Here is a 19693-nt window from a genome sequence, read left to right as displayed (position 1 = left end):
CACATGTTGACCTTTTTAAAATAAAAATCAACTCTGCTGTTTAAAAGCATTCTCTTGTAGCTAACCAGTGCATTGGAAGAGGTCACATTTTCTGGGACAAACTGGCCTGTGAGAAACTTAAACCAATATCTAATTCAGGAAGAGGAGGTGCAACTGAAAACTTTGCAAACTAATTAGGTGTCTTACTCAAACTGCTGCTGCAGACGAAGGATCAGCACACCGGGAAGAAACTGGCAGAAGAAACACAAAAATGGACATCGTGAGTATACAGTTCTGTTACATGTTTAGTGCAATTAATGAATTTACTAATGTTATTATTTTTCCAAGAGAATACTTTGTTGTTAATATTTCATTTCTATTGAAACATTTAAATAAGAACAATGTAATTTTCCTAATTTGTATTTATTGTATTTAAACTTATCTTATAGTAAAACATGTTTCTTTTTCATTTCGTGGAGTTTTTGTGTCTCTCAGTGTGAGAGCGTCATCTGTCAGACTGACAGTAAGACAGATGTCCCTGTCACCACGGAAACTGTCCTCAGGGGAAGCATCGTCCACCTGTCCATGAGCACATGTAATTAAGTGATACTGTATCTGACACTGTGTTCAGGTACTGCCGGGACGAATGGGCCCTCGCCACCTCTCTCAAATTCAGGAGGAGGCTGACAGCAGAGAGCCAAGGTAACTGCAGCAGGTTGTGTTTTCATGAGGTCAACATGTCATTTCTGCTTGTATTTTACTTAGGTCAACCCAGTGTTTTATGCATATTTATATTGTAATTAATGTCCTTCTGACTAATGAGACACCATTAGCCATACCATTCCTTATGATAATAATTTGATATGAGAACATATTTATTCACATGAAACAACGTAACCTATCCATCACTGACTCAGCATTATGTAAGAAATTGGGTCAAGATTCATCAGATAACACTGTGTCTGCATGTAGTATCACTGTCTATGGCTTTAACAGCGAGATACTTAACTGTGATCAGACACTGAAAGCGAACCTGAACTCAGATGAGGCCTGATTGTGTCTCTGTGTGGTTGCATTTCCCAACACAATAAATGAAATGGCCTCTTCCTCTCTGTCTCCAGCACATGTTTTCTGCCTCCCATAACCCCACAGCAGCAGCAGGCACCTGGCTCAGGCCAAACAGGTGCAAATGAGGTCAATGCAGAGGCAAAGAGGCGTCTGTCTGATCCTGCAACTCTGGCCTTGTATGAACAGCAAAGTAAACTGGAGGAAAACATGAGTCTGCTGGAGGAGGTAACTGTTCACATCACATTTGGCATTTATATTTAGGAAAAATACATTCATTTTACTTATATTCTCTTATATTACAACCCTAAAAACCACTACATCCAGAAAGAGAGAGAGCGAGAGATAGAGATAGACAGGTAGGTAGATAGATAAATAGATAGGTACGTAGGTAGGTAGGTAGGTGGACGGGCGGGCAGACGGACGGACAGATAGATAGATAGATAGATAGATAGATAGATAGATAGATAGATAGATAGATAGATAGATAGTTGTCACTATAACTCAAAGTGTTTTCTCCAGTTAGGTGCCATTGAGGCAGAGCTGCGTGAATCTCTACGTCTGGACATGGAGCGAGAGCAGGAGGATGAGTTTCTTCGTCAACAGGAGAACCAGCTGCTGTGGCAAGGCCTCAGCTATCTCAGCCTAAACCAAAGAGTGGCAAAGTACAGTACATGAAAAAACCACATGCTACGAATGTGTCAGATTATCTTTGTGATTTGAAACACTAATCCGCTGTATGTATTTTGTTTTATGTGCAGGCCATGGGTCAGCAGCTACTTTCGAAAGTTCCCCATGCACATCTACTGTCTTCCAGTTCAAGCTGCCAGTCAGAAAAAAAGAAAGCGCCGCACAAAGAAGAAGTGAGGGATATTGCATACATCATTCTGTTGAACAAGTTTACGCAAATGGATATCTGTGATTTTAAGATTTTAGAGTGATGATATTTTACTGCCAGACGAGGAGAAAGAGTCACTGTTCTCCTATTTATTATAGAGCATTTTCACAAGAACTAGCCATATCCCCAGATCTTGAAATTGAGCGATGATGTAGTTACTAGGCCCTTGAAGTCACTATATAACAGCATAATACACATTATAACAATGTTTACGTTACAACCCTCCATCTCCATTAGGCCTACAATATTCCTCCCTTGACCACTGTGTAAATGCAATAAGTGATTCATGTTGTTGATGCATTAAAATGAACTTAAATTAACTACTTTTAGTGTCCTTTAAGTACAGTTTTCTAAGTCTATTTGTTCCTATTATACAGCCTACTGTAGTCAAATCATACTAGAGTCAAGCACCCAAACATGGAATTGATATTATATAATAATTAATAAATGATGTTATTAGGCCCCAGCCGAGATCAACGTCCCGGTGAGGGACTAATTAAAACTGGAGCCTGGAAAATGGCAAAAATCAAGTAGTAAACAAGACCAGATGTCACAGTAACCGGTTTTGAAAATTAGAACTTGATGAGGTCTAATTTTGAGTGAAGACGAGAAAAAAATAATGAAAGATTACTCAGTAGCACCAGCTCAAACTTTGATATCCATGGGGCCAATGGGAGCCTGAACTAGAAAAAAATCAACTTGAAAATTTGAAACTCAAAAAATAGAACATGTCAGGAAATGCAAAAAATAATGTAATGACCATATTAGATCAAACCCAAAAACCACAAAAGCATACACCGTCGTACTTAGAACCAATAGGGTGTTTTTGCAAAGAAGTTTATGTGAGCTAAACGCAACGATATGCAAACCAAGGTGCTATCTAACAAAATGGCTCTCTAGCGCAATCTTCAAAGACAATATATTTGTTGTGGACTTTTGAAAAAATTCAGACGGGCCTTATTTGTGATGAGGCACAATGTGACAAGACTCTAGCTTTTATAGTTTAGAAGAAAAATATTGGGTGAAATTTTTTATTTTTATTTTTTAAAGTTTCACATAGACAATAGAAATTTGGCACACACGTCCTCCTTGACTGATCAAAAAGTCAATGAGGACATATCTCTGTCTGCAACTATGTTATCATGGTAACATAAGAAATCTGTCATTGAAATACATAGGCTTCAGACTACTGGACTTTGTTTTAGAATAAATAGATGCTTTATACTATTCTGACTATAGTCTAAAATTCAAGTTTGCCAAAAGAAGGAATACAGTACAACAATAATTTTTAATTGCACATGGATCCAGGTTATTTTGACCAATTTGACCAAAGATATATATATATATATATATATATATATATATATATATATATATATATATATATATATATATATATATATATATATATATATATATATATATATATATATATATATATATATATATATATATATAAAAAACTCAACAGGAAGTAGGCCATATTGGGCATATTTCTCTTACTTTTAATACCTCCATCTTGGAATTTCTTTCAAAAGGCTTGAAAATTGGTCAAAATAACCTGGATCCATGTGCAATTAAAAATTATTGTTTAGATTTTAGATGAATTCTAAAATATGGGTGTGGTTAAGCCGCAAGTCAGTGGGAATTTTGAAAAGGATGAAAAGCATGCGTATTTAGCCAGTTTCAATGAAACATTTGTGACGACTTGAATGCAACGATGTGCAAGATGTGTAACTATAAAACTGCTCTACAGCGCCCCCTTCTGAATGGGGCCACAAATGTAAATTTGGGGAAGACCATTGAAATTTGGCACGAATATTTCTAGCCACACTGAACAAAAGACATCAGGACATACCTCTATTTGCAACTGCGTTGCCATGGCCAGCATTTGTCATAGAAATACATAGGTTTTGGTTCACTGGGGTGAAAAAAAATGCGTTTGTCATAAACCATTGGTACACATTTTCCACACAAAATACTGAACAAAAACCCAATGAGGACAAACCTCTATTTCCAACCGTGCAGGTATGACAATGTCAGAAATAGTGTCATTGGAATGAATGAAGTAGTAACATATAGATGCTGATTTCAGGGGGAGGGGGATGTTAGCGGATACAACAATAATAATAATAATAATAATAATAATAATAATTATTATTATTATTATTATTATTATTGTTGTTGTTGTTGTTGTTGTTGTTTTTTGTTGTTATTATTATTATTATTATTATTATTATTTATTTATTTATTTATTTATTTATTTATTTATTTATTTATTTATTTATTTATTTATTTATTTATTTTTATTTATTTATTTTATTATTGACAGGTCTGATTTATAAAAGGTTATACAGCGGCGACTACTACAATATTTCAGACTGGACATTTTTGTTTTGCATTTGTGATAGTATCTCGGTGTCCTAAATTTCTCATCTTCGTAGTACCTTGAATGCAGCCTTACGTCTGTGCGTCTATTACGACGTTTCCTCCCAGCCCCTTTTCTCTGTGCGTGCACGGCTTTTGCCTTGAATCGCTGACATCATGGTAATATTTATTCCATTTTCTTTATCTTTAATGGAAGAAATGATCATTCATCCATATTACACTGATAGATCAATTTGACGCGGTGATGTTTCGTTGCCTGCAGCCTATCGATTATTTGTATCAGGATAGTTGTTGCCTGCATGCTAACTGTGCTAACCGGGTAAAGCACATGGGCGTAGTGAATGAAACCAATAACTGAGCTTAAGTGAACTGTGGTTTACAGTCAACAAGCTGCAAACAACCTGGTTGCTTCTTACGTCTTACTAAGAGCAAACCTTAATGGCCCATTGATATTATTCGCGCTGATTGTCAGCCCGATACTTTTGGAGATGCTGCTACGAGACTAGCATGCTAAATTAGCCTGTCAGACTGTCTGCTTTGTGTTTGTCATGGCCATCGTGAGCGAATTATTGCACACAAAGAAAACGAATTTATTATGTACCAAAGCCAGTAGCTGACACTTGCAGCCCACATACGTGCATTACGTGTGTGTTAGACATTAAATCTGGTTTAACATCTAATGTATAAAACTTCTAGTAGTTTCTATGATTATATGGGCGGGGCCAGGACCAAGGGCCCTTCACGTGTTGGGGAAAACTGAACCTTCACGTATTTAATTCAAAAATTGAAACGTCAATTAAAAATAGTTATGCATATTAGTTAATTCACATTTGTTAAGTGTATTTTGGGTAATATATGTATTGTACTAATTTGATTCTGAAAGGCATCCTTATCCATGGCTCCTGTTAACATCTTCAAACATGGTGCTGATGAAGAAAAAGCTGAGACAGCTCGACTGGTGAGATTATTATATTTGTATTATGTAGGACACATTACAATTATTATACAATTTTTTAAATATATATATATATATTCCAGTCATCCTTTATCGGCGCTATAGCTATTGGTGATCTGGTGAAGAGTACTCTGGGTCCAAAAGGCATGGTTAGTGGAAAACTAAAAACTTATTTTGCACTCATAATATTAGAGTAATGCTTTAACACCATTTTATTATCAGGATAAGATCTTGCTAGGGGGAGGCAAAGAAGGTACCGTGACTGTAACCAACGATGGAGCGACTATTTTGAAGGCCATTGGAGTTGACAACCCTGCTGCAAAAGTATTAGTTGGTGAGTTGCATTGTAGAGATATTAGAAAGAAAAATTATACGTTAGATGTTTGTGTAATGTGGATAGAATATTGGCTACTTTGTTTAATCAAACCTGTTTCTTTCAGACATGTCCAAGGTTCAGGATGATGAAGTTGGAGATGGGACCACTTCTGTCACAGTGCTGGCAGCTGAGCTGTTGCGAGTAAGACTTATAACACAAGATTCTGCAGTTGTTGATTGTTTGACATTTAAATGCTTGTCAACTACTTGGGGGTTCATGAGACATGAAAAGAGCATGCTTAGGAAAGTGATTTTAGGTGCTTTTGGTGTGTGTCCTGTGCCCAACTTGAAACTATGTCACTCTAGTCCAGGGGTCACCAACCCTGTGCCCGCGGGCGCCATGTCACTCCCAAGCCCCACATGAGTCGCCCGCAGACCGGTTCTAAAAGTAGCACAACTCACTAATGAGCTGCATCTAAAATTCTGCTGCTATTTTTTTTTTTATCACCCTTGCGTTTATATAGATTTAAAAATGACAATATCTTAAACATATGTTCATTATACGTGAAGTCTAGATAAGTTAAGGTGAACTTTGACCTACTCACTTCAAAGGTCAGTATTGTGCTCGTGACAAAACCAGTGCTCCGCTCGCGAGCGCTGTGAGGATGCACTGAATACAGTTTCTTACTCCAAAAGATGGTAGAAAATGAAGAGATCTTTCACAACGATTTAAGACTATAAAAGAAACCTGCGCATATCTCTATCTGCGGAGCGACTGTGGTGACGGCAAAGCAGCACAATGTGGAGGGACATTTCACTACGTCTCACAAAACTCCACACTAACTCCCCACGGGGACGCATACTCCCCACGGGGACGCACATATGGGCAGAACAAGCCCAGAGCTAAACACAGCTTTGGGTAAACAACAGGCTTTTTTCACGACACCGGTGAAAAAGTCACACAACGCAACCGAGATTTATTTAAAAATATGTAAGCTTATTTTTCTTTAACATTACATAATTGATAACTTTATGAAACATGGTGCAATGTGTATTATTTATGTTTTGTTAAAAAGGTTTGTCAATGGATAGTGAAAATGGGACACTTTTCCTATGAGATGTAGTGATGCAAGTGTCATCTGGAAATTTAACAAATACTAAGATTAGTAAAGTTAAAGTGCTGAATACTGATATCTGTTTCCCTCCTTGCTCATTGTTGATAATTATTTTGAGAAATCATTAATGTGATCAGTGTGTTCACATAGATGATTATCGTTTATCATTATTAATAATGTAAAACTAAAGGCAAACTGAGAAAATTTGTTATTTCAGAAGAGCGTCTCAAACTGGTAGCCCTTCGTATGAATCAGTGCCCATAAAGTAGCTCTCAGGTTAAAAAAAGGTGACCCCTGCTCTAGTCTATTACACGTTTTAAAGACTGTATTGTGATCTTTACAGGAAGCTGAGCTTTTGATTGCCAAGAAGATTCATCCACAGACGATCATCTCTGGTTGGAGGAAGGCCACTCAAGCAGCTAGAGAAGCCCTGAGGGATGCAGCAGTGGACCATGGGTGAGGCAGTGTACTCACGATCCAGAAAGCTTTTTACTGTTGTATTACCTTGTGTGACAAGAGAACAACATCACAGAACACTGTCGTTTAATCATAATTTCAATTTGTAGTATCGAATTAAAACTAATTTTAATTTTCTCTTCTCTTTATAAGCAACGACAAGGGCCGTTTCCAAGAGGACTTGCTCAACATTGCACGTACCACACTGTCATCCAAATTGCTCACCCATCACAAAGACCACTTTGCACAACTGGCTGTGAATGCTGTCGACCGGCTCAAGGGCTCTGGAAATCTAGAGGCCATCCACATTATCAAGAAGTTGGGTGGCAGCCTCACAGACTCTTATCTGGATGAAGGTATCTAATACATGTGGTGACAGCAAATTATTTTAGTGTTTGCATAAACACATGTATTTTTCAGGTTTCTTGCTGGATAAGAAGATTGGGGTAAACCAACCTAAGAGGCTGGAAAATGTTAAAATCCTGATTGCCAACACTGGGATGGACACAGACAAAATTAAGGTGCTTTCATATATATATTCATATATATATTCATATATATATATATATATTTTTTTTTTTTTTTGTTTGTTATTGTTTGACCTTCCACCACAACTATTCCAGACTGTTGGCACACTGTGGATGGTGTGTAACAATGTTGTTTTGTCTGCTTGTTCATGCTTTTGCAAGTTTGACACTTTACATGTCTTTGAAAACATCTTAAAAGCAGTAACTAATTGTTTTGATTGTATTTGTATGTATTTTAGATCTTTGGCTCCAGGGTTCGTGTTGACTCTACAGCAAAGGTTGCTGAGATTGAAATGGCAGAGAAGGAAAAGATGAAAGAGAAAGTTGACAGGATCCTGCAGCATGGAATCAACTGCTTCATTAACAGGTAAACTAGCACAAGCACAGCTTATATTTAAGTAATCTAATGGGACTTGTTCTAAACTCTGTCTGATTTTTTTTTTACCTTGAATATTTCTGATATCTCTGCAGACAGTTGATCTATAACTATCCAGAGCAGCTTTTTGCGCAGGCTGGGGTCATGGCCATTGAACATGCAGATTTTGCTGGTGTGGAGCGCCTGGCTCTTGTCACTGGTATGTCTTGAAAGGATACACACACTTAATACATAATGTTCAGACTTTATGAGTTGTTAATTTGACTAGGTGGAGAGATCACCTCTACCTTTGATCACCCTGAAATGGTGAAATTGGGTCATTGCAAACTAATTGAGGAGGTGATGATTGGAGAAGATAACCTTATCCATTTCTCTGGTGTGGCAATGGGTATGTACACTCCCTAATACAAATGCAGAAAAATAGTCTTTGTACATATCTTACTTTTCTTTGTGTCTCAACAGGTGAAGCCTGCACTGTTGTCCTGCGAGGAGCTACTCAGCAGATCCTGGATGAGGCAGAGCGCTCTCTGCATGATGCCCTTTGTGTGTTGGCACAAACTGTAAAAGAGCCCCGCATTGTGTTTGGAGGAGGCAAGTTTACGTAAAAATCCTTAAATCGGTTAATAGAACTCTCTAATGACAGTTTTTTTTTTGGGTCTCTTTACTAGGTTGCAGTGAAATGCTGATGGCTAAGGTTGTGACTGATTTAGCCAACAAGACGGCAGGAAAGGAAGCTGTTGCCATTGAATCCTTTGCAAAAGCTCTTACAATGGTAAGGATTGTCTTGGATAGTACTCTTGCTCTGTAGGTTCTAGTCCTGATTGTCTTGTTTCTATTTTCCAGCTACCAACAATCATAGCAGACAATGCAGGTTATGACAGTGCTGACCTAATTGCTCAGCTGAGAGCAGCACACCAGGAAAACAAGAACACTTTTGGACTGAGTGAGCAAATTGTTATGTCATTAATACGTATTTTTGTGTTAATTAGCAGTACAAGCACTAATCCAGACATGTACTCTAATGTGCAGATATGACTGCGGGAACAGTGGGAGACATGGCAGAGTTGGGCATCACAGAGTCGTTCCAGGTCAAACGGCAGGTGCTGCTGAGTGCCGCTGAAGCAGCAGAGATGATCCTCAGAGTCGATAACATCATCAAAGCAGCGCCCAGGTCAGCATTTGCCATTGTTTTAAAACTGCAAGCACTATTTTGGGTATATCTTGTATCTGACAACTTGTGTTTTGGTTGTTTAATTTATAGGAAGAGGGTTCCAGACCATCATCCCTGCTAGAGGAGTATGAAGAGGATCTGTTTTATTTATCATTCTTAATGTAACTCACAAGGTCCACTGTCATTTTTTTATCTGTTAAACATCAACTGCAGCGAGCCCCTTATGCCACCTTGTTCTTGACACTTAAAATGTCTAGTCCTGGTGTGTAACGTATGTAAACCAAGAAGTTGAACAATGATTGAAAAGTTCTCCGTACAAGGTCAACCTGTTTGCAGCCACTCTCTTCCAAATGTCAACATTTGCTTTTGTTTACTGGAATAAAATAAACTTGTGTTGAGCTGATTTGTTTCATCTAAGGTATTTTTTTTTTTACAAATTATTTTTTGTTCACACTTAATTTATATTTTGATAAATATAAAGTTCAAAGATGTGGTGGAGCTCAGACATTGGCCATAGACACACATAATTGGCAACTAGCAAAAAGTGCAAATACACATTCAAAAGTAAAACCTTGGAGTTGGGTCAGAGTCACCCAGACATTACAATGCCAGCATTAGAGCATTTAGGCTCAAACTGTCCAAAGCAAAAATTGTGTAACTTCACAGACAAAATTAACGTCAACATAAAAAACCCAAAAAAGAGTGAATTGTTTTTACCTAAAATGCAAATTTCTCTTGCATGAACTACACAAAACATAAACATAATAAATAAATAAATATATATAAATATTTAAATGGATTACTTCATCCTGCCTGACCCCATGAGTGTAGGAGTGGCAAATACTGATGAAACATGTACAGAAGCTCAGTTTGGCTGTTAGGTTCACGGGGTAAAGATGAGGAGGTTGGTCCTGCTGGTCCTTTTTGGGACATGGACAAGCTCAGCATTGATCAGGTTATAATATATGTTTACTTTGATTTTGAATAAGCTGGTCTTTGTTGTTAACAAATATTTTCACTAATGGAACAGAATTCCTTTGAGGCAGATGCACCCAATTCGCACCCAGCTCCGAGCAAGTGGCTTGTTGGAAGAATTCCTGAAGGAGCAACATCCTGACACATTCAGCCGTCGCTATGTTCAATGCTTCCCACCAGGCACACCCTCAATGCAACTGGGACGCTCCCGGGAGAAAATTTACAACTTTATGGATGTAAGAAACTTTCTTTTTTTGAATGTTTGTTTTGTGGACAACATTTTTATCACACAGAAATATAAGCATTATTATGAGAAGAAATCTAATTTAAAATGTTAAATTCACTGCGCCTGCCTTCCCACAGACTCAGTTCTACGGTGAGATCAGTTTGGGGACTCCAGCGCAAAACTTTTCTGTGATTTTTGACACTGGCTCTGCAGATCTGTGGGTGCCATCCTCTTACTGTGTCAGCCAGGCCTGTGGTACAAATGCATTTCATAATACAGTTGTACCTTTTATTGAGTGGTTCCTGTCTAAACTGACTGGAGCATGTATGTATGTGTTCACAGTCACACACAGACATTTCAAGGCATTTGAGTCGACTTCGTTTCAACATGACGGCCGATCGTTTGGGATTCACTATGGTTCAGGACAACTGCTTGGTGTCATGGGAAGAGACACACTTATGGTCTGTGGCATTACTTCATGTATATACATTTTTGCATTTTTGAGTTCAGCACCAGTCACAAATACTGTATGATACTAAGTATTTTTAAATGTGTTTATAGATTGGAAATATGACCATAGAAAAGCAAGAGTTTGGTGAATCCGTGTACGAACCTGGCTCTACTTTTGTTTTTGCAAAGTTTGATGGGGTTTTGGGTCTGGGCTACCCCGCTTTGGCAGAGGTCCTGGGAAAACCAGTTTTTGACAACATTATAGCTCAGAAGAAAGTTGACCAGGCAGTCTTTTCTTTCTACTTCATCAGGTGTGACCATAAAACATACTGAATAAGGTATTTGTGAATTTTAGTTTTTGACCAGTCTGAATTATGGACAAACTTCTGTCGATTGTTCAACAGAAGGAGGGCGGACGTTGCCACCATTGGCGGTGAACTCCTCATTGGAGGAACAGACAAACAGTTCTATACTGGAGAAATCAACTGGATCCCTGTGTCGGCTCAGAGCTACTGGCAGATCAAGATTGACAGGTGTAAAGCCATTTCAGCTTGTCAAATGTTTAACAATATGTTTAAGCTTTATTATGTTATCACCATCTCATTTGTTAATTCAGAATCGCTGTGCAGGGCAGAAGCTTGGTATGTCAAAAAGGATGTCAAGCCATAATTGATACAGGAACCTCGCTGATTGGTGGACCGCCCAGTGAAATCCTCACTCTACAAGAGCTCATTGGAGCTACACCAAGCAGCATTGGAGAGGTAATAAACTTCAGCATAGATAAAGAAAAGCATAATTCAAATATCTGAATATTTTAATTATGCTAACATTTGAGTTGTAATTTTAGTTTGTCTTAGACTGTACAAGATTGTCCAGTTTGCCTCATGTCACTTTTGTGATGGGTGGAAAAGAATACACATTGACTCCCCAGCAATATGTCCGAAAGGTACATAACATTTGTATTTTAATCTCACTTTTTAAATTCACATATATATATATATGTTACATATTAGAAATATAAGGCACTGCTTACAGGTGTATCTATGATGAAATTAAATGAAATTAACCAAATGATCCTTTTGTGATCTGCAGGAGATGCTTGGTGACAAGGCTCTGTGCTTCAGTGGTTTCCAGCCCGTAGACATTGCTTCTGCCCAGGGACCCCTGTGGATTTTGGGAGATGTATTTCTCACTGAGTACTATAGTGTATTTGACAGAGAACATGACAGAGTGGGGTTTGCACCTGTAAAACACTTAGATCAATAAGCTGTCTGTGGCTTCTGCAAAATTACAAACTAATAAATGAAATGTACATATACTACAAACTAGTGGCATATGTTTATGTTCAGTCACCTACTTTCTCATTCAGAACAGTGTATGTTTTAGCAGCATCTCAGTTATTACCTGACTGTGTTTGTGAGTTGAACTTTGGTCAAACTTTGCTCTTGTTTTCTCTCTGCTCCCTGTCGTCAGTTTGCTCTGTCCCCTGGTAATCCTGGTCATATGGTGAGTTGGGGATTTGCAGAGTGTTGCTAGGTGGAGCGGCAGAGCTGCGTAATTGAAAGCGAGGCAACCGTCCTCTTCGTTTTCCCAAAGCTTTGGGGCTGGGCAAGCTGTGTACAGACCCTTTAGAGGCCTGACGGGAGAACTTCAGGGAGAACTGGCGCCGCCTGGGCCTGGTCTGTGAGTGACAAAGAGAGCTCATTCTGGTCCAACGGAACTCTTTAGGGCCATGCTGAGTAGGCGAATAACACACAGAGGAACTCTTTCTGTTAGAGACAAAAAGATTAAGTATATTTCTTGCCAAAAATGTAAACATTTAATTAAAAAAAGGACCTTGGTAATATCTCCAAGCCTGGAACATCCTCAGTAGAGGACACATCAAAGCCATTATAGGGTGTCATGGCAGCACCAATGACGGATGGGCTCACATTTAGAGCAGCTTCACAGAAAAGTGGAGGGCTGACCACGAGTCGAGGAAAAATCCCAGAGTGAGTGCATTCAGGGGAGGGTGGGGTGGTATTGACCTCCCTCACAGTGGACAGAGTGTCCATGACGGGGTGTACCATGACAAGAGAGGTAGGGGTCATTATGGTCTCTGTGTGTGGCATGATCCTACAAAGTTTGTAAAATAAACTATAAATTATGTCAAATAAAAAGACAATAAAAAGACATTAGGGCTGCAAAATATATCACATACAATATCGCAATATTGGCAAATACATTAAAATCCACCTGAAAAAAAATTACTGATTTTCTTAAATAAAAACTTGAGGCTGATTTTATTAGTCCTGAATTAGTCTTGATTAGGTTTGGTCTGGTTCGGGAACCACAGGATCTCATCTCTGCTGTTTAGAGACAGACGATGTTGTCCTGATACTTTTATTGAGCTAGGACTTGCAGCAGGCACTGGGGCAGTTTGAAGCCAAGTGTGAAGGGGCTGGGATGAGAATCAGCTCCTCCAAGTCCGAGGCCATGGTTCTCGATCGGAAAAAGGTGGCCTGCCATCTCCGGATGTGTGGTGAGTCCTTGCGTCAAGTGGAGGAGTTCACGTATCTCGGAGTCTTGTTCTTGAGTGAGGGAAGAGTGGAGTGTGAAATTGATAGGCGGATCGGTGCAGCATCTGTAGTGATGCTGTCACTGTATTGGACCATTGTGGTAAAGAAGGAGCTGAGGTGAAAGACAAAGCTCTCGATTTACCGGTAAATCTACGTTCCTACTCTCAACTATAGTCATAAGCTTTAGGCAAAGACCGAAAGGACAAGATCGCGGATACAAGAGGTCGAAATGAGTTTCATCCGTAGGGTGGCTGGGCACTCCCTTAGAGATAGAGTGAGGAGCTCTGTCATACAGGAGGAGCTTGAAGTAGAGCAAGTGTTCCTGCATGTCAAGAGGAGCCAGCTGAGGTGGTTCAAGCATCTCTTCAAGATGCCACCTGGACACCTCCCTAGGGAAGAATTTGAGGCATGTCCGTCCGGTAGGAGGCCTTGGGACATACTGGAGGGACTGTGTCTCCCAGCTAGCCTGGGAACGCCTTAGGGTCTGAGGAGCTGGGGTGTGTGTGGGTGAGGGAAGTCTAGGAGTCCCTTCTTAGACTGCTGCCCCAGCGACCCGGGAGACAAGTGGAAGAAAATGGATGGATTAGTCTTGATTAGTCTGGGAAGTTTCTATTTTATTTGACTTCTAAACTGAAGCATGTACATTTTTGTTTTAACATAACTGAAATTATTGTGTCAAAAAGTATATTAAAAGATATAATAATTGCAATTACAATAATATCAATATACAGTACTTAAAAGCCATATATGTCAATACTGTGCAGCCCTAAAACACATAATCACATCAAAGAAAAGGAGACAATACCCCAGATTTGGGAAGAAGCTTCCTGTTGCATCACTGCTGTGTCTTTTGAAGACGGGTCGAGGAGGCTGGAGATCTGGAGGCTCTTGGACACTCAGCAACCTACGAACCCGACCCAGAACCTACCAATAAGCACATATACAATAAAACATTTTCAGTGGGTTCTTGTTACAATACTTGAAGTCACTGTATTACCGACTCCTGTTGTTGAGGTGTATAAGATGGTTGTTGGTGCAGATGTTTTGTGTTACTGGCTTCATCACACTGCAGTATGTCTGACAGACTAAGTGATAATGGGAGAAAAAAAAAAAAATTTATGTCAAGTTGTTGTCTGATTAAATGCAGAGCTGATATTTGAGTCTAACCCCATGTCTGTGGTTGAGCCTAGAAAGGAGGCGATGCAGGAGTCAGCAGCAGCCAGTGTGTAAGGTGGCCGGGCTTCACTGTCATTCCAGTAAATGTCTTTGATCAGATGAGGAAGGTCCATATGCATCTCATCCACAGCCAACAGGGACACCTAAGACAGGTAGGATATAGTTATTACAATATGTGTAATATTTCTTTTGCTTTTGTTTCATGTAATATCCAAAGTTCTCAAAATACGAGGAACTGTTAAGAAAACCTCAATATTATAGAACTTATGATAACACATACACATAACTTTAAATAAATAGAAACGTCTATAATCATTAAACAGACCTGGAGGTTTCTGTCAATTATCCAATTTGCCTCAAAGTCTTCATCATCCTCCCCAAATGGATTGATTAACTGCTCTGCCACCTAGAAATAAATCTGAAGTTAAGGTTAAAACTTTATTTTAAAAAAAAAGCAGTGATGTGATGATACCTTTAACCATCCAGAGAAAAAGAGGAACTGCAATAGAGTGAAGACTGGGACATAAAGATCAAGGTCGTGACCTTGGTATCGCTGAGTGGGGTCAAGAAACTGCCGGCCGATGAGACAAGCGAAGAAGAAAGTGTAGACGGCCAATGTAACAACCTAGAGAGACACAGAGCTAATGCCTTTCACTTCCTCTGTGTGTGAGGGGACTTTGAGAGCTCATTCGATTACTGATCGGATTATATGAATCACAGTTACATTTATCATACAAATGTTGAGACAGCAGAACAACAGACCTGTGTGTAAACCAGAGGGATTCCAACCCAGTCATAGCCAAAAAGAGTCGCACACCATGTTCTGAATGTATTCATCTCCTGTTGAAAAATAAAGTCTAGAAGTTGAAAAATGCAAGTTTTGAATATCATGGTTGTAACAACAAAATGTACTAAGTGCTGTCATAGCCTGAGAGTCATATTCTGATAACATTTGGTTGTGAATATTTGGCACACTTGATAAAAAAAATGAATGTAATTGAACAGCACTCTTCAGCTTTTGATTTGTATTTTAAATCATTATGGATTAATTATTATTCAAGCATGTCTTCTAATCAACGGGATTAGCATGATCTGCTTGAAATGCCTCAGCAATGACAAATGAAAAGATTAGAAAACAGAATAATGAGTCAAATTTTGAGTCACATTGAGAATATTTTGCAGGTCAATGCTGTCTTGGATTCGGCCCTCTTGTCGAGCTTGTGTTGCCAAGTTGGCGAACCACACTAACGGTATCCAGTACTTTAGATGAGGAGAGCGGATATTCTCAAACACCTTTCTCTCTTCAGGAGTCATGAAACCTGTTAGAAACACATAAGAAATACGTATTTATATGTTTAGCTAAACAGAATAGATAGGAGAAAATGTTATGAATCCCTGAAAACTTTGAACAGTATACCAGGGAATAGCCATAAAGGGAAACATCATTAAGATCTAATCCCTATGCATTACACCAGAACACATCTGTAAGTACAAGAGAAAAAACATCTTATTTTATTTCATTTTTTTTATTTGATTTTACAATAAGTAACATTAAAAGGAGCATTTATTATTTCCTTATTTTTTCATTAGTAAAATTATTTTTACCCTTCTCTGTGTAGAGCTTTGGAAACTGTTTATGAAATGTGCTACACAAATAAAATGGACTGGATTGAAAAAAAACACATGGACCTTTATTTCACCCACGGGTTTAAGTGATAAAAATCTAACACCTTTGTCATAGCCATTAACTATCCAAAATAAAAGGGCAAAAGTCCTCAAAATGTCACACAGAAATAGGAAGCTTAAAGATCCATGGACAAGGGCCAGTGCCCATGCCAGTTCAATAACAGGGAGTTGATTTTAAAGAGTTGGTTAAATCTGACCTGCTTCAACCACGTGGTCCATGGTTGGGAAGCGCTTGCACACAGCTGTACTGACAGAGCGAAGGATCAGGAGTGATGTGAGGTTTATGTAACGGACAAGAGTTCTCCTCAGCAGCCGCCCATGTTCATCATTACCCTGTACACAGCTCGAAGAATACAAGCAAATGTACAATAACACGACTGCTTTAAGAAAAACAATACGCGAAACAACACAAATCTTCAACCGTTGTGTGAAGATTTGTGTTGGAACTCTCACTCTCGTTCTATTAAAATACCTGGAGATGAGGATCATGAGCCTGTCAGGCCAAGGAAGGTTCACAAACTGGTTCCACCATCGATTCACCACAAGTGTCACATAGAAACCTGAAAATGTGTAGTTTAGTGTAATTGCTTTAAATTTCATAAAAATAAATCTCATCACAATTTGCCCTCTCTCTTCTTGTATTTCGCTCATCCATAAGAGCAAACTAAAATTAGGATGGGTGTAGTCCTGGCATAAAGTGCTCTTTAATGATTGGTTTCCATTAGGAGGCTTCTAATGAGGCAGCCAAACACCCCTCAATACAGTTTCCTCTTTTACTGAACAGCAAACACTTTCCAAATCTAAATTAAACATTTTTATACCAATTTAACTCTGTATTTAACTCTTAAAGCTATGGGATTAGACTATTAATCCTTATTCCCTGTGGGCCCTTATTAAGTTGTTTATCTGAACCAACACTGATATTAATACTTTTCAAAATTAGTGGAAGTTACAAGTTACATATATCCATAGATAAATGGATAGATAGATAGACACTTTATTAATCAAATTCAGGTGTCCATGTAGCTAATTCAAATATTTCATCACTCAATAAAATAGGCAGATCTTCAATATAAAAACTACCCATACTTGGAACATAGAAACTAATAATGTAATGTCATTTTTGTAGCTGAATTTCCTATTGGGTACAAAAATGAAGAAAAAAAAAAGTCTCAGACATACCCAAGACGAAGGTGACAGGTATCTGCTCTGCATATTTGTCACAGTACATGGATATTTTCTCAAAAAGTCTTTTCTGGGACTCAGAAAGGGCAAGCCTAAATCACAAATCCAGACACAAATGAATAAACAAGTACAGGAGTTTACACTGAAAAATACATTGTAAGTATAGGACCTGTATACAAGACTGAGGACAGTGTAGAGCAGTGCAAATACTGCAAATTCTCGGTACAGCAGTTTGTAGATGCTCCCTCTCCATCGCAGCAGAAGTCGGTGGAAACTGAAGAAGGTCGCGTTGGCCACTTCACTGGAGTAAGTAACAGTCATGTTCGCACTGCGTGGTCTGCTGAGATCCAGTCACAAGTGTTATCATCTATGTAAAAACTAAACACAAATCCAATATGTAATATGTCCTGACCTGAGCCTTCTCCTGTTTGTTTGTCCCTGCCTCTGCCCTGTGACTGACTCCCTCACTGATGCTGCCTAGTAATGCCAGGCAGCACCACACATCACTGTAGCTAAATGTAATTAGGCTATGTCACCACAATGGATATCTGGTTCTGGCACAGCAGGAAAATGAACTCAAACCAAACACATAAGCACTTTTACTTACTTTTTCCGCTGTTTTAGTATTTTAAATTGTATTTATATGTGTCAAATATGTGTTATATATTACAGGCTACATTATATTTATTGTTTAGTTCAAGCTGCTTTTCTTTGCAATATAGACTTATAAATCCGCATTGGCCATTGGCTCTCCTTTTCTATCTATCTATCTATCTATCTATCTATCTATCTATCTATCTATCTATCTATCTATCTATCTATCATCTACCTACCTTTTCTTTTTCTATCTATCTATCTATCTATCTATCTATCTATCTATCTATCTATCTATCTATCTATCTATCTATCTATCTATCTATCTATCTATCTATCTATCATCTACCTACCTTTTCTTTTTCTATCTATCTATCTATCTATCTATCTATCTATCTATCTATCTATCTATCTATCTATCTATCTATCTGTCTGTCTGTCTGTCTGTCTGTCTGTCTGTCTGTCTACCTACCTTCCTTTTGTTTCTTTCTTTCTTTCTACCTACCTATGTTTTCTCTCTCTCTCTCTCTCTCTCTTTTTTTTTTTTAATCTATCATCTACCATGGCTCTATTAAAATATCATAGCCTAAATGCAAAAAAGCAAGAGGCTCTGACCCTCACCAGAAAAGTTACAGTGCGCCTTTAAGTTGACTTTAACGGAGATCAAACTTGTGAATTAAATAATAACACTTATATCGCAATTTATTTATTTTTTCTCCTTTTTTGTCTTAAAAAGAGCTTAACAATACTCACTTACCATGAAGCATGATGTGCACAAAGTGTTGAAACCTCTAGGCGGCAGCAGCTCGCTGTTTTGTCACAGCAGAAGAAGACATCCACATGAGAGTTTCGCGGTAAAAACAAACTCCTCTAATTATTGTTTTTTTTAATCATCTCTTGTCAGATTATAGTCAGAGAGCTAGTTCCCTGTACATTTAGATATAGATCGTGTCCGTTAGTCGTATATCTTTCCAGAGTAGTCGTTTGATAGTTAGCATCCTCTTAGCATTCCTCACCTGCATCATTTATTCAGAATATTGTCGCTGTAATGTTGATCTATGCACAGGCAAACAGATTTACAGCAACTATTCACTTTTATTGTGTGTTTTGACAATAGAGATATAAACCATGCCTTCAAACGTGGAAATTAAAGCCATTGTTAGCAACCATGAAGAGTTTGCAGAGAGGGCTGCCCAGCTCAGTCAGTCCGAGGGCGCCATCATCCGGCAGCGTGACACCTTCTTCAACTGCAGCCAAGGACGATTAAAGCTCCGAGACTTTATGGTACACTCTTATATCCACACGCTACCTTTATGTAAATAATGGCGCTAATGTTTGGTTTTTGTCAAAGGATGGGACTGGCCAGCTGATATTTTATGAGCGTCCTGACACTGATGGACCCAAACTCTCTCGTTATTCCATCAGCCCGACCACCGACCCGTCCTCTCTCAGGGTAAAACCAACATACTTTCTCGATAGTATTATTGTATAAAGTAATTATCTCTGACAATGTTTGCGTGTTGATGTAGACAGTGCTATCAGATGCTCTTGGCGTGAAAGGTGAAGTGCGAAAGAAGAGACTTCTCTTTCTTGTTGGT

The 19693-nt window shown here is 38.6% G+C and overlaps 3 protein-coding genes and 1 long non-coding RNA gene across 4 annotated transcripts; 3 read left to right on the top strand and 1 right to left on the bottom strand.

The window, feature by feature from the left end:
• Positions 1-1173: 1173 nt before the first annotated feature.
• On the top strand, positions 1174-1873 carry LOC117391255 (uncharacterized). The gene is made up of 3 exons (XR_004542997.2): positions 1174-1272; positions 1567-1709; positions 1806-1873. It is a non-coding gene; the product is annotated as an uncharacterized LOC117391255 (long non-coding RNA).
• A 2523-nt stretch (positions 1874-4396) lies between these two features.
• cct2 (chaperonin containing TCP1, subunit 2 (beta)) lies at positions 4397-9647 on the top strand. Its single transcript, XM_033989987.2, has 16 exons — positions 4397-4489; positions 5214-5288; positions 5369-5434; positions 5508-5619; positions 5726-5802; positions 7059-7171; positions 7325-7527; positions 7592-7692; positions 7938-8065; positions 8170-8273; positions 8343-8462; positions 8537-8665; positions 8743-8846; positions 8918-9017; positions 9104-9245; positions 9336-9647. The coding sequence occupies exons 1-16, from the start codon at positions 4487-4489 to the stop codon at positions 9364-9366; spliced, it is 1608 nt and encodes a 535-aa protein (XP_033845878.1). The 5' UTR covers positions 4397-4486; the 3' UTR covers positions 9367-9647.
• A 494-nt stretch (positions 9648-10141) lies between these two features.
• nots (nothepsin) lies at positions 10142-12162 on the top strand. Its single transcript, XM_055231547.1, has 9 exons — positions 10142-10200; positions 10276-10456; positions 10584-10701; positions 10789-10907; positions 11008-11207; positions 11304-11429; positions 11513-11657; positions 11744-11842; positions 11989-12162. Exons 1-9 carry the CDS (start codon positions 10142-10144, stop codon positions 12160-12162), a joined length of 1221 nt encoding a protein of 406 aa, XP_055087522.1.
• A 134-nt stretch (positions 12163-12296) lies between these two features.
• Positions 12297-17822, bottom strand: LOC117391517 (bestrophin-3-like). The gene is made up of 13 exons (XM_055231562.1): positions 17671-17822; positions 17499-17593; positions 16789-16876; positions 16514-16659; positions 15795-15949; positions 15393-15470; positions 15103-15255; positions 14956-15036; positions 14622-14773; positions 14452-14539; positions 14260-14378; positions 12733-13011; positions 12297-12665 (listed from the first exon to the last, which is right to left on the bottom strand). The coding sequence occupies exons 1-13, from the start codon at positions 17820-17822 to the stop codon at positions 12329-12331; spliced, it is 1923 nt and encodes a 640-aa protein (XP_055087537.1). The 3' UTR covers positions 12297-12328.
• Positions 17823-19693: the final 1871 nt, after the last annotated feature.

The sequence above is a fragment of the Periophthalmus magnuspinnatus genome, chromosome 23 (assembly GCF_009829125.3).
Source record: "Periophthalmus magnuspinnatus isolate fPerMag1 chromosome 23, fPerMag1.2.pri, whole genome shotgun sequence".
Classification (NCBI taxonomy): domain Eukaryota; kingdom Metazoa; phylum Chordata; class Actinopteri; order Gobiiformes; family Gobiidae; genus Periophthalmus; species Periophthalmus magnuspinnatus.
This window is presented reverse-complemented; position numbering and strand designations above follow the sequence as displayed.

Excerpts from the sequence above, each read along its gene's own strand:
- LOC117391517 (XM_055231562.1), bottom strand. The coding sequence starts at position 17,822 with ATGACTGTTACTTACTCCAGTGAAGTGGCCAACGCGACCTTCTTCAGT. Across the intron at positions 14,540-14,621 it reads GGCTCAACCACAGACATGGG|TCTGTCAGACATACTGCAGT; the intron begins GTTAGACTCAAA and ends ATTATCACTTAG. Across the intron at positions 14,379-14,451 it reads CACCTCAACAACAGGAGTCG|GTTCTGGGTCGGGTTCGTAG; the intron begins GTAATACAGTGA and ends GCTTATTGGTAG.
- cct2 (XM_033989987.2), top strand. Across the intron at positions 5,289-5,368 it reads AAGCTGAGACAGCTCGACTG|TCATCCTTTATCGGCGCTAT; the intron begins GTGAGATTATTA and ends TATATATTCCAG. Across the intron at positions 8,066-8,169 it reads ATCAACTGCTTCATTAACAG|ACAGTTGATCTATAACTATC; the intron begins GTAAACTAGCAC and ends ATATCTCTGCAG.
- nots (XM_055231547.1), top strand. The coding sequence starts at position 10,142 with ATGAGGAGGTTGGTCCTGCTGGTCCTTTTTGGGACATGGACAAGCTCA. Across the intron at positions 11,208-11,303 it reads TTTTCTTTCTACTTCATCAG|GAGGGCGGACGTTGCCACCA; the intron begins GTGTGACCATAA and ends GTTCAACAGAAG. Across the intron at positions 11,430-11,512 it reads TGGCAGATCAAGATTGACAG|AATCGCTGTGCAGGGCAGAA; the intron begins GTGTAAAGCCAT and ends TTGTTAATTCAG.